The sequence below is a fragment of the Helicoverpa armigera genome, chromosome 13, assembly GCF_030705265.1.
Source record: "Helicoverpa armigera isolate CAAS_96S chromosome 13, ASM3070526v1, whole genome shotgun sequence".
Taxonomy (NCBI): Eukaryota; Metazoa; Arthropoda; class Insecta; order Lepidoptera; family Noctuidae; genus Helicoverpa; species Helicoverpa armigera.
Genome location: NC_087132.1, coordinates 5,119,442 through 5,134,355, shown reverse-complemented (window position 1 = coordinate 5,134,355; position 14,914 = coordinate 5,119,442). Strand labels below are relative to the sequence as shown.

At 37.9% G+C, this 14,914-nt stretch overlaps 3 protein-coding genes and 1 long non-coding RNA gene across 4 annotated transcripts in view; 2 read left to right on the top strand and 2 right to left on the bottom strand.

Moving 5' to 3' along the window:
* Window positions 1-14,914, top strand: part of LOC135117697 (uncharacterized) — a 192,517-nt gene that overhangs the window by 83,681 nt on the left and 93,922 nt on the right. The gene's annotated exons all lie outside the window — the stretch shown is intronic.
* LOC110371666 (histidine-rich glycoprotein) lies at window positions 1,237-2,350 on the top strand. Its single transcript, XM_021328015.3, has one exon. The coding sequence runs from the start codon at window positions 1,532-1,534 to the stop codon at window positions 2,261-2,263; it is 732 nt and encodes a 243-aa protein (XP_021183690.3). The 5' UTR covers window positions 1,237-1,531; the 3' UTR covers window positions 2,264-2,350.
* Window positions 7,910-8,957, bottom strand: LOC110371654 (histidine-rich glycoprotein). The gene has a single exon (XM_021328002.3). It carries the CDS (start codon window positions 8,908-8,910, stop codon window positions 8,134-8,136), a length of 777 nt encoding a protein of 258 aa, XP_021183677.3. The 5' UTR covers window positions 8,911-8,957; the 3' UTR covers window positions 7,910-8,133.
* On the bottom strand, window positions 11,774-12,703 carry LOC110371655 (histidine-rich glycoprotein). The gene has a single exon (XM_021328003.3). It carries the CDS (start codon window positions 12,653-12,655, stop codon window positions 11,918-11,920), a length of 738 nt encoding a protein of 245 aa, XP_021183678.3. The 5' UTR covers window positions 12,656-12,703; the 3' UTR covers window positions 11,774-11,917.

The window sequence follows — 14,914 nt, the reverse complement described above, 5'->3', positions numbered from 1 at the left end:
GGTAGCACAAACTACTTGAATGCACATCGTATAATTGACCATAATTGTTACAAAAATAAATATTATATAGCTAAGTACTTTACTACAACGTATTATTCTCAAAACTTTAGTAAAGGGGAACTCAAATAAATAAAACCTTTGAACTAATCTTTGTAAAATATTGTGGTATTATTTATTGAATCAAGCCAGCTGACTTGTCTCGAGCAAAGATTTAAACATTAAAAACTTCTTTAAGCGCAGAGCCCTTGAGGGTCCTTTAGAAAAAGAGGCTTCAGTTAAAGGTTATAAAGGAAGCACTCCCTATGACTAAGCGTTTATAACATCCCAAAGGGCTACTGACTAAGCACTGTATATTTTATATAAATATAAACTTTCTTTAATGGTGAAATGTCGGTCATATTCATATACAAAGATTTAACTTTTGAAGGTGTAATAAAAAACGATTCTATCAATTACCGTAAGTACTTTAGTTTTTTACACGCTTTTATATAATAATACATTTCTTATGCTACGAGTACTTACTCGTTTTTGAGATAGACGAATCGACATTACTACATAAAACTTTAAACTTCAAGCTAACAATAACTACTTAGTTATTCCGCTTAGGTATTCAAAGAAGTTTCTTCTAAGAAGCCTATAGCCTATACCTAGCGTACGTAACGTTTATTTCAGATGCACATGTCTTACAGGTACCAGAGGTAAATAATAAGCTCCTGATTGAATCTCTTGGAGTTTTCCTTGTTTGCTAGGTGTTTGATATTTAATAGAATACAGGAAGAAAGATTAGCCTAAGTTGATGAGACAACACAAGTTGGAATAACGATGGAGTTATTTCCGGGCGTTATCATCGAAACAATATAGTTCACGAGATGCAATATCCAGTATTACCCACACATGCGAGTAAGATAATGAGGCCTTGTTACTCACAGCTGTGTGCTGATTACATGCATGTTCTCATGTTACAATCTAACAAGATATTCCAGCATGAGCTTATGGACTACTGCGTGACGTACATACCTACAAACTATTGATAAGAAACTTTTAAATACGGCCCTTAACTTTTAAATAAAAACAGATAAGAATTGTGTTAATTTCATCAATTTCCGCTAACAGATAAAAATATATCACAGTAGGTATATATCATAGTAGGATGTGAGGCGAAATATATCATGGATGCAACAAAATCAAAAACATACGTACCGTACAGTATTGGACGTTGGTGTTAATTGATTTCACTCAAGGACCACAGAGACGCAGCATTTCGAAGACATTATGTATAGTTTATAAAAAACGATAAGAGATAAAAGAGTGCAAGTAAGTTTAAAGAAAAGTGCAGTAGTTGCTACTCAATCAAAACTCACCTAGCACTAGGGCGTTTGACCTTGCTAGTGAGTAAGTGCAAGCACCCGACTCGGTGTAATGATTGCCTAATGCAGGTACGAGAAAACCAGACCCACAGTATCTATAAAACGTTGTTGTGACAATAATACGTGCCATATCTCATCTCGACCTGTTCACGAATACTACAACCATGAGGGTGGCGCTCCTGCTGAGCTGCGTGGTGCTGGCGCTGGCGGTGCTCACGCATGCGCGGAACCTGCGTGAGAAGCGAGATGCTGACCTAGAGGCCGCCGCCTCCGGACATCACCACGAAAAGGGTGGTGGCAAGGAACACCACCATCACCACCATCATCACCACGAAGGCCACGGGCACAAAGGATATAAGGGACACCATCACCACGAACATGGAAAGAAAGGACACCACCACCATGAAGGACATAAGGGCCACCACGATGAGCATGGTGGACACAAGAAGCACCACCACCACGACGATGGCCACTACGATGAACACCACCACGTAGAAAAAGGAGAGAAAGGTCACGGATTTGAAGAAAAGGGACACTATCACAAAGGTCACTCCACAAAAGGACATCACGGTGTTCACAAGCTAGACGAGTTCAAGAAGGACAAGCACTTCCACCACAAGCACGGCGAGAAGGGCTTCGACGAGGGATACGGCGGCCACCACCACGAGCACGGTCACAAGAAGGGAGGACACTTCGACCACGGACACAAGCACCATGGTCACCACGAACACCACCACGGCAAGAAGGGCCACCACGAGGAGGGAGGCCACCACCACGAACATAAGGGCCACCACGACGAGGGCGGTCACCACGAGCACCACCACCACCACCATGGACACGGGAAAAAGGGTGGACATGAAGACCACAAGAAGTGGGGCTTTAAAAAAGGACATTAAAAATGATGTAGTCCTCTAAATGTTGCCGTACCTTTTTACTTTTAGTTTATGTTTTGTTATATTTTTTGTTATAAACGCAATGTAAATAAACACTTTAATTAATTTTATAGTTTTTCCTTAAAATAATTCAGCAAAATGTTGTATGGTTTATCAAAAAGTTGTACATAACGTACATAAACTAGTAAAAGAAACTATTATATTTTGGTTTACTATGGAAGAACCTTCGAAAGTGACCATTATTTTCACGGCAGATTAATGACGCCAAGGGTATGCCACTCAATTGGCGTTTAATGACTAACCCGTGGTTTTATGATCGTGGAGCTAACTGTATTGGATACCGCTATGACTGAGCCATTTCTAACTGACAACAAAGCAAACAAAACCTAAAGAAAAGAGTAAGAAATCGATGTACGTGCCACGTTTTTACTGAATTGTTTATGCTAGACCATGTTTCACTCAGTATAGTCAGTATCTATCTACTAAGTTTTTCTATATCCCATAAGAGCAAGCAAGAGTTACATATTCAGCGAGCATTAAAAATTAAAACGTTCAGAAACAACCGCTATTTTCGCGGTAAACAGAATTTATATAAGTACATAGGTATAAGAAGCATCCCTTTTTAGAATTAATAAGAACGTATCAGTCGATACATTAGCTGAATTGTAAGCTCTTTAACAGTGCTACAATAGTTATTATTACAACGTACAGAAAATATCTCAAATAATAAGTTGTGGCGTAACGATGTCTCATAAGTTAGATCATTTTTTGTTGGAGGCATGTTGCTGGGTAGGTATAATTCTGAAGAAAATATAGCTGTAATAGTAGTAAGATAGCTCTTCGTGTCTGGACTATAATATACAATCTTAATATCCACATATTTCGGGGAATTATGAAAATATATTATGTTTATAGACCTACGATAATATATAAAAGCAAAATATTTATTTTAAATCCTTATTGCCAAACATTTTTAAGGCGATTTCTTAGTCATACCTATAAGGGGGTATCCCTATAAATAAGGGAAAAAGTTGCTAAGCAATATTGAGTATATTAATTATATATTATAAAAGTATTTTAATTATATATTATAAACATTCATCATTAATCACTATTTCTGAATGAAAATCGCATGCAAATCTGTTTATGTGTTTATAAATCATGTATGTATATCATTGTTTATCAATATCAACGGTACCAATACCAAAATCTAAGTAAATAATCAAATTCAATATTAAAACATGTCAAGTTGATCAATTCCTAGAAACATCAGCTCTTACCTCGGTCCCGGGAATTAAGCAAAATGTTAAAAAGCTTTTCCAACTAATGAATCAAACTGTTGTGCAATTTGTATTAAATTAATGTCAGGCTATCATTCAATTATTTACGCGTAACTTAATATTGTTGAACTTGTTCATTTCACATTAAATATTAACTTAAATACAAGCCCCTCATTATAATTGTTCAATAACATGTCAACAACAGAAACGAAATTATATAATTAAACTAAAACAAACAATTCGTTATATGTATATATAGGTAAATCTGTATACAAAAGTTATCCACCACAGCTTAGATTTGTTCGTAGTTTAAAAAGCCTTGATATAGCTATTGTACAGTACAATAAGAATATTATTAATGGATTTAATGCATAAGATTAACCTCCTTAAAAAGCATGAAATGAATAAAAACGATATTGGTTTAGAGGGTAACGAGGTGCTAACAACCACGACAGCCAAGTTTTTGTAATCATGCTAAGAGCTAGAAAACTGCAAATTGTATTACGCAAGCAGATAACCTAACTAATTAATTAAAGAAATGGCCACACTTTTTGCTAACTTAAGTTGACTTAGTCATATCTTGCTTTTTCAGTACAAATAGACAGTCAGTTTTATAGTTTGCAAAAGAGCTTCAATAATAACTGCAACTTGATAACTTACTTAAAGCGGTTGTTAAACTAACATGCAACTGAGAATTACTGCGCTACAGCTGATCGCTAATAACTTCTCCGTAGCCATATTAATCGGCTATAACACGCTTATAGCTTCAGAAGCTCACTAAGCATTCAGAAGCTCCATATTTTAAATAGATATAATTATCTTAACCGTAATCGTAGCAAGGCAAGGGCAAACAAAAGTGATTTTAAAATGCCTCTAATAATCTAAAAATAAAATACTTCTAATTTTGATTCATATGAATAAGCAAATTAGTAAACAAAAACATTTCTATTATGTTTTATTACAAAAAGATCCGTCGCAATTTAGTAATAAATCAAGATAATGAGCGTGTCAGTATGTCAGTCGTATATGACGGAGCTTAAAACAAAAACTAAATTGTTATTTACAAGGTAAACGTGTTCAAATAATCAACCGTGGGACTCGGCATTATGGTTAACTAAACGCGCCTAAATACTTGCTGCAACAATAGGTACGCGCACATTGTGCCTTTGAAAGTAAATAGGCGTTTTCCGATAGAACTCTTGTATGGACGTCGGCGTTTCAAAAAGATATTGTTAGTCCAACGCGTTCATTATTCACTTGTTTGTCTTGTACACTATAACAATGGGGGTAGCGCGCCATATGTTATACTGAACTATCCGAGCCCGCTGTCCCGTATTTCCTGAAACAACGACCATCGATCGTTGATAGTAAACAAAAACTGACACTTTAATTCTTACATAGATTTCAGTGAAAAATATACGGTAGGTATTTGTATTTGATAGTGGTGGAATAGATTTCTAACAAAGAATACCATTTCAAAAATTTTACCTTTTCCTTAAAACCATAAGCACTCGTAAATTAAAAAAATGTCACAGACAGTGTAGACAGGAATCTGCCGACAAGAGTAGCAGTGGCCTAAGATAAGCAAGCAGGTGCATACATTGAATGGTTTTTGAAATAAAGACATCCCCATAGCTCCAACAAGGTGACAAAATACTTTCAAAAGAGAAATCATTATGCAAGATCGTATTTACAATACATAATCATAATAGTGCAAATGCAATGTACGGGCCAAAATTCTGTTTATTCTAGAATATCTTTTTGTCGTGATATGTGCCACAGTTTTGCCCAGAAAGTCTCCACAGCCCCAGCTAATCTGATAACAAAGTCTAAATAGTTACAATAAAATAAATAAATTGATTACAAGCAAGATTTTTATAAGCACTTATTCTTTTGTACAATTTATCTGAATTAATAATTATGTTTGTAAAATGATTTTGTAAAGCATAGTTAATTAATTGTGCGTAGACATTAATTCTCTCTACAATTACTAATATGAATAAGTAGTTTAGTATCACGTGATAATACGAAAATGGAAATCTAGTTTATAGTACAGCGGTGGCGATTGACGATTAACGAGCTGACAAGCTGCCTCTGTGTGCGTTATCGAAGGCTTAACCGCAATACGCTATAGCGCATACACAGGCACAAGCGGTAACAATGAAATTATTACGGTGCTTGAAGATCCGATTACGTTTACTAAGGTATTATTATTATGTGACATAAAGGTAGCTCACTAGATATAAAACAGGTTTCATCTGTCTATGCATAGATGAAATAGCTTAATAAGTGATATGAGCGCTAAAATAATGTTGCAGTACAAACAGGGCGACGATGAGACCGCGGTGCGCGGCTCGGCACGTCAGCTCCTGCTCACTTGGTCAGGATTACGAGCTGACAGCGTCTGCGCCCATAAATCTAGTGACGTGACGTCACTAAGCTCCATACTCACTCGCTAATTAGTGTAAAAGCGTTATCAATGGATTACACCCTTGCCCGTCTACTGTATCCACGTAAATTCTAAAATATGTGGATCAATGCTCACAAATCTTCTTTGCGGTTCTGAGATTAACACCGATGGGGTATTTTTAGGGTACGATTGTAACAGCTACTCGTAACCGCACAAGATTTAAGTATTGACTCCTGATCTAGGTGAATAATATCGTTCATTTACATGATTACGTCGATGGCTTCCTTTTTGGTTCATGTTTAGAATTTTCTAATACATACACCAGTCAATATACATTTTATGAACAGACAACAGCAGGCCACCAGTCGTTTATTTTGAATGAAATTTATACTTCTGATCTGATTCTAATATTAGGGTCCGAATTTATCAGAATGTTAAAATTTTACATGTACTTATATCGGCAAAGTGTTTCACTCACATTACTCACGTGTCAACGTTAAAGTTTTAAAATTTAATTTGTGTTTACACATCGGTGATTGCTACGACGCTCGTAGCCGTGTGAGCTACATAAGTCACACGTAGCGCGAGTCGCTACGCCGCGCGTCTACGAGATTCGTGATACACTAAACAAGGAACTCGTGAACTTTTATTAATTTACTAGAGAAAGATAAATTGTGTTCGTCAATTGAACTATTGATGAATTCTCTGAAGTTTTCCTATTGTTTATAGAAAAGCGTAGAACCTCGCAGATATTATTTTCATCTATAGTTTATAAACTAACCGTCTTAACTTTAATAGTTTAACTGCTGTTGACACCAGGATAAAAGTGTTGTTACAAGTTTGTGCTATACCTATGTATGAGCGAGGGATGCAATCAGAATTATATAGTAACATTAAATACAAATTAACTTGGCACAGCCTGTGAAATTAGCAAATAATTAGATAGACCGCAATCTGTTGCCACTAAATTCAATGAATAACATTCTAATAGGTACTTTAATTAGTGCCCTGTGTGCCCGTGAGCTGTTTACACGCGTTACACAATCAAACGATACGTCATTAATAGCTACAGCAAGAGTTGTCCGTACACTTGTGTCCCGTAACATAAAAACATGCAGACAATGGACTAAACTATTTGTCGGCAAACGACTGTTTGATTGAGTCGGGCGTATGCACAGCAGCACTAAACCTCATTCACATTTAATCCTTGACCGACACATCGTTCGACCAGAAATCGATCGTGTAAGTGAACCCTTAAGCGTTCAATCCGTCAGCTAGCGACATAGATCCAATATCACGCTATTTAACTTTACAGGTGGACAGAATTCCAAGCGTGACAAATCCGAGCCGAGGTGACAATACTGCCAGCCGACGTCGCCGCGTCGCTCAGACGCTGACAATGCTGTAGAAATTGAAGACTGCGATAGTGCGAGGTTAATTGACTGTTTGGTAATTTATGACCTTCGTGAGATCGTTCGACACTATTATTCATTTTTACACAATGCGCCTATTATCTGGAGGCGAGCTCTCTCGAAAATTATAATGCTTCATTAAGTGGTATAAGCTAAAGTGATGCACTTATCACGTACATAATAACGTGTGTCAGTTTACCATGTAGGTGTTCTCAAGGTCATGCTTCGCCCAGTGATACGATAAATCACGTATCAGACAATTCCATATGCGCCCCAGTTTTATAAGTTAATGCAAACAGTAAACATAATATTTACATATTATCTCGACGCTAAAGTCGCACGATCCTGAGTGCTGGTTACCAACCTTAATTAGTTTAAAAGCATACTTAGATAAGCGACGGAATTTCGCACTCGCACCATCTGAAGTGTCGGGATGAAGGGATTTAAAGTCATGCAGTGCTTTAACATTAAAAACAGTTTCGGTATTTCAGTTTCATTTTAGGGGAAAGTTTTATGAGAGACCAATAAAACAACACTGAGTATGCTGTATAACTTTATTATTAAATGACTTATTTAGTTCCTTAATATACAAAATAATAATTTAGTTATTAATTACCTATATATTTATGCCCCCACGTATACGCAATCGCAGTATCGAGTGCACTGTCATTAGATAAGTCACAGTTCCAAGAAAATAAATTAATCCGTAATCACTAGCGTCGCCTGTCAAACACTGTACTTCATTCAGCCAGTTCCTGGAGGTACATATTTTCAGTTGCCCTTCTTATATCCATATTTCTTGTGGTGTGGATGGTCACCCTTCTTGCCGTGGTCGTGGTGATGTTTGTGATGTTCATCATGGCCGCCGGACTCCTTGTGTCCCTTGTGTTCATGGTGATGGCCGCCCTTTTCATGGAAACCTTTCTCACCGTGTTCTTTCTCGTGATGATCACCATGATGATGACCCTTGTGGAAGTGGCCGCCCTTCTTGTGACCATGCTCCTCGTGGAATCCGCCATGTTTCTCTTCGTGGCCGGAATCACCCTCTTCATCAAAGAAGTGTTTATCTTTCTTGAATTCGTCAAGCTTGTGTATTTCGTGATGTCCTTTCGTGGAGTGACCTTTGTCGTAGTGTCCTTTTTCTTCGTACTTATGACCTTTCTCGCCTTTCTCACCCTTGTGGTACTCATCATAATGACCGTCATGATGATGATGTTCCTTCTTATGTGCACCATGGTCATCATACTCACCCTTGTGGTGCTCCTTATCGTGATGGCCCTTCTCACCCTTTTCGTGATGATGATGCCCCTTGTAACCCTTTATACCCTTCTCTTCATGGTCGTGATGATGATGGGCATGGTGCTCCTTGCCGCCTCCCTTTTTGTATTCGTGGTTCTTCGGAGCTTCTTTTTTGTGTTCCGTAGCAGCAGATGCTTGATCTTTAGTTTCAAGGTCCGCACTTTGTTCAAGACTTTTTGAAGGCAAGCGACGCGAATGCACAACTACTACTAATAACGTTAGAAAACCTAAAACTAACGCCACCCTCATGTTGAGAGGTTTTATTATCACGCGGTGCTGATACGGTGTGCTCTACTCCTAATATTGACAACATCATTGATGGCGCAGCAGTTTTATATAAAGCATTGTGTAAGCTGTGCTAATCGACGCGTCGCGCGAATGTCTCGGCGGCCACGAGTTGCGCCAAGCGCTTGCCAGGAGACGCTGTTGTCCAAATCAACCCCTAATAATAATTTTTGAAGCTTTGTACCTGATACCTACATATTTCAAATAATATACAAATGAAGCAATTTTATACGATTGCTGAATATCGCTACAATTGCCGTAAATATACATACATATAGGCATGAAATAATAAAAAATACGATTAGTAAGTATATTTTCAGGTGCTTTTCCAAAAAAACCGAATGATAAAATACAGACGAGCGAAAAGCGAATAAAGTTTCCATACCTGAATTTCATGAACCTGAATTAGAACCTCAAAATAGAACGTTGGCAGTAGACTCAACAAAAATAATCTAGAAATACTCACAACTCATAAATAACAGGTACTGAGTGCGCTTGTGTTTGATCACATTACAAGAGCGATCTCATGCATCATCACGCACTTGTATGTGAACGATAACTACATAGTAGTACGTATTTAATTGGTTATTAACATATTTCAACATGGGCTATGATAGTTTGCTTCAAACAACCCTAGACAATCATGGTTTATACGGTTACATAGTTATACTCGTAGCTACCCTATATACATACATATTGTTTGTTTTAGTAACATAAAAATATATTACGAGTAAAAACGTAACGGGCCCGAGAAATGTGATACCTAATCAATGGTGTACACACAATGACCTTTATTGTTAGGTATTCGATCCCGCGGTAGACCGCTGGCCTCAAGATTCAACCACTTGTTGCGCGGGATACCGTTAACCACATAAGGTCGCAATAGACATAATTACTAAAATATTATTAACTTGAAACATACTAATGGCTGAACAAAAATACGCCTGAAACGAAACTCTGAAACCCACTGTGCAGGCTATACTCATAATGGCATTGTGCCAAGATATAAGCTAACTGCATTCCTTGTCATTTACAAGCGACGACGTCCAATATCGTGCTAAGTGGAAAAGAATTATCATTACACACTTTATGGACTCCAAAACTATGTAGATACCTACGCAATTGAAATTCACGTAATGTTGCAGAAATGAAGTGATCTGTGCCGAAGGAAATATACTTCCATTATTACGTACGTAGTTGTAATCGTGTCGTCGGTTGTGGTCTTTACGTGGACTCGAATTTACTCGTTTTATAAATAGGTGTATAATAATTCACATAGAAGTTTTGGTATAATTTACACACATTTCACATGTTTTAAAATAAGTAATTTAAAAAAAAATATTTAATTGCATACCTACGATTTCTTTATACTATCTATCTATACTAATGTAATAAAGAGAAACATTTTATGTTTGATTGTAGTTAGTGCCCACCCTAAAGACTCCGAAACTACGGAACCGATTTGAGAAATACTTACACGTTCGGAAAGTATATGATCGCTGAGTAGTATAGGCGACATTTTACCCGGGTACGGAAAAAGGTACGTACAACGCGGGAAAAACCGCGGGAAAGCGGCTAAATTTAAATATTCTCTCAATTGTAAGACAAATAAAAGTTTGAATCGTAAAAAAATATAAACCAATTTTTAAATCTTTTATCTAGGTAATATGTACAAAGATGTGAAATAAGTTTTAGCTGTGAATTATACAGCTGCTGTAAAACAAAAAGGAATGAAACACACTTGTCAGCAGTACCTACCTACTATAAACCTTAGGCTTGCTGTAACATCCTCAATTGTTTGTCTTAAATCCATATCAAATCAAATTCAATATAATTCAATGTTTCGCTAGTCCAAAAAGACCAGCCGCGTGCGATTCGATCCGTACCATCTATAAAATAGCTAAAATTCACTTTTTTGAGTTGCTGTTTATAGCAGAACAATAATACATCTTCTTTCAACAGTCCAATCACGGTTCATAAGATAGACACAACCTGTTAACAGACAGTCGGGCAGCGAGGTACGGACGGAACCCTAAAAAAAACATAGGTAAACAAAAAGATGATACCTTAGTTAAATACAAGATATTACGACCACGAAAAAGTTGAAGTTAAATCAACTATCGAGTAGACCTACGTGATAGTAATGATAGAATAACATAACATGTTTATCGACTCAGGTAAGTCCAAAAAAACACATTATGAAACGCATGGTTGTTTTTTCTTCAAATAGAATCGGTGGCACAAATAGAGCTTTGTACCCGTGTTAATGTTCAATGAAGCGTCGAAAAATAGTGGTACGTGCTATTGGAAATGTACTACTAACAATTACTACTTTAAGTATTAAGTGATTCTGTAAATAAAGAACTACATCGCTAGTTATTAAGTTAACTGATATGTCACAAACATGGCTGAGCTTATTTATCTAGCTTTTGTTAGTACCAACGTATTGGTATTGACAAGCTGACTATTAAGAAATGTTATCAATTTCAGTGGCTGCAAGTGTTTTCTATAGGAAACGGTTGATTGCAACCACGACTAATTCGTTGCCCAGTAAAATGTAGGCCAATCTCGGGCACCGCTCTAGTTTCTCAACGCTGAGTTACTTATCTCGTCGGGAGCCGTTGCCAACGGACCAACGCCAACTATTTTATGTAACTTTGTTGTCGAAACGTGCTGTGAAATTGATAAGTTTGTTTTTGTATCTGCATCCAATTGCAAACATTATATCTTTTTTATATCAATTTACAAACTAAATATTGTTGGGTTATTTACTTAGCACACTTATTCGGGGTTCAAACCTAATGAAATATATTGTTGTAAACACACCAACCGCTATGTTAAAACATAATATTTTTATTAATAACAAAACATCACAGTCAACAAACTTAACACATTATGAAAGCTTAATTAGATATAACTAAATAAAGACTTCATTAACTCGCATCGGTAGGTATCAGTCTCAGAGAAACATTTACTTGTGGCCCTTCTTGTGTCCCCAGTGCTTGTGGTGCTCATGGCCGCCCTTCTTGCCATGATCGTGGTGATGATGATGATGATGGTGATGACCATCTTCCTCATGATGTCCCTTATGATCATGATGGTGTCCTCCTTCCTCGTGGTGGCCCTTCTTGCCGTGGTCGTGTTCATGGTGTCCATGGTGCTTGTGTCCCTTGTGGAATTCACCTCCCTTCTTGTGTCCATGCTCTTCGTGATGTCCGCCATGGTGCTCATGATGTCCACCGTCGTGGTGATGGTCATGGAAGTGCTTCTCTTTCTTGAACTCGTCGTGTTTATGCACGCCGTGATGTCCTTTAGTGGAGTGTCCTTTGTGGTAGTGACCTTCTTCATGATGACCATGTCCCTTATGACCCTTCTCGCCATGGTGGTGCTCATGATGATGACCATCGTCGTGATGATGATGCTTCTTGTGTCCGCCGTGTTCATCGTGGTGGCCCTTGTGCCCTTCGTGATGATGATGGCCCTTTTTGCCGTGCTCGTGGTGGTGATGTCCCTTATATCCTTTGTGTCCCTTTTCACCATGGTCGTGATGATGCTCACCGTGGTGTTCGTGGCCGCCACCCTTATCCCATTTGCCGCCATGATGGCTGGCCGCTACCTCCAGATCGGCATCGCGTTTCTCTCGGGTAGTTCTGCAGCTAACGAACGCTAACGCCGCTAGGGCTATGCAACACACCAGTGAAGCCCTCATGTTTCCAGTGCACCGATGTGATCTACACAGTTGACTGATGCCTGAACTCGCGACTGCTTAGTTTTTATACTTGTACTCCGTTTTGTTGGTATTGTATGAAAATTGTGTAAAGCTCCAAGGTTGCTGCTATATGGCGAAGTCGAACGGGTGCGTTGCGCAGTTCCACCCGGTGTCTCAACGCGAAAACCAGAGCAAAACTAGCAAAAAATATGGATTTGCATAATAAAGTTTCCCCTTAATGTTTATTCAGGTAACTAGGAATAATGAAACTAGTGAAGATGCAAAGTCCTTTGGTAATAAAACTTCGGCAATGGCTGCAGTAGCAGAGGGTCCAATGATATAGGTCTCTAAATGTTCAAGAAATGTTTGTGAAGACATGTTTTAATTGTTCAATTGTCAAGAAACGACAAGCATATAAGGTAAATTAGAATACGAAAGATACAAAGGCTGACACGGATTCTGAAATTCAATGTGCGACAAAACTCAACGAAGTTAACTTTTTTTAAAGACGAACGTTCATGTTAAGAAGTAGGTACCTATTTAGAATGTTTCGTCGCGTTTTTTTTGGTGATTCTGTGTAAAATCATGTAGATGTGCCTATACTGAGATCGATGGAAAAATTAGTTTTCTTCCCATTTTCCTGTCCGTTTGACATCAACCCAAGTTACTCGAGCAACCTGATACCCCTTTAAAAGAATAATGGTTATCAAAAGTTCTTATTACCCTTTACGACTGCCAAAGATGTTCACACAGGAACTAGCCACATAGTCACCTATTCAAGGAACGACCGCGCCAAGCAGTTACCTTATGATCGATCAACTCGTGTGGCCTACTTTAAAATAAAATCATATCATGATTTTTTTGCCAGTTTATGAATAATAGTAATGTTTTGATATTATAAAGACTACTTTCAACCGACGTCCCAAAAAGGAGGAGGTCCTCATTTTGCATATTTGTTTTTTTTTGTTTACCAACCGATCTGAACAAACCTTTTTTTGTTTGAAATGGTTCCACTGTCATCACTATCCAGGTTCTGGTGATGAGAACCCTGAAAAATCGAGGAAACTTTCGAAGGTCGTAGGCATGCATAGGGTAAAAACTTAACACTCGGATCTTTCTGCGTTTAGTGTTCTAAATGTCGTTTTTTTTCTGTATTTTTTTTGCATATCCTACTGTGATTATGAAAAATTTCACTAAAGCCTGCCCAAATTCGTTCGCGACATACCCAATGTCCAGGAATATTATACCCAATGCTAATCAAAGATACATTTTTTTGGTGTATGTCAAACACCGAGTGTGTCAGAGTTTTACTAACTAAAACGTACCATGTTCCTTCTGAGGCCCCATGTGTACCAGGGCCGAGGTAATGTTCATCTCAATCAAGGATAAATTACGTAGAATTTTTTAAAACGGTTCAGTAGTTGTTGCGTTTGTTTAATACAGTGGTTCTTAACCGGTGGTCCGCGGACCACTGGTGGTCCCTGGAGGCACTCCAAGTGGTCCGCGAAGCTTAGCTTCGCGACGTTGCTATACCTTATCTAACTTATAATTTTTATCAACTTATAATTGCGAGCGGGGGTTTTCGCATGGACTTATATCGGGTGTGTCGTACCTAGTCCCCCCATTCATGAAAATGTATGTTTGGGCTACATTTTACGTAATTTTGGTTTTGAGTCTTAAAAAATAATTAAAATTTCGCGCTCGCTTCGCTCGCGTATTGGGAAACTGTATGCCCTTATTTTTGCATTTGTCAACAAACAAAAAGTTAAGTACGTTTGGGCTACATTTTACGTAATATTTGGTTGAAGTCCGATAAAAATTTCGCGCTCGCTTCGCTCGCGTATTCAGAAACTATATTTCCTTGTTTTGGCATTTGTCAACAAACAAAACGTTAAGTACGTTAATAGTTGAGTTTTTGAGTTTTTTAAGTCCAATAAAAATTTCGCGCTCGCTTCGCTCGCGCATTTAGAAACTACATACATAGCCAAGTTTTTCTTTATTTGCATTTGCTTACCCAATACCTACACAACTGCCGACATGCGTTTAGCTTTCAGTAGAGCTGACCCAAAAAATCAGTTTTTTTTTGATAAATAATAAATAAATGAGTGCTAATTTAGGTAAACCGATGAGGTGGTCCCCGGCAAGACAAACTTTGTTAAAGTGGTCCCCCATGTCAAAAAGGTTAAGAACCACTGGTTTAATACATACATATTCTACAAATACCAGATGAGGATTTAGCAATCGCAGATTTCTTGCAGG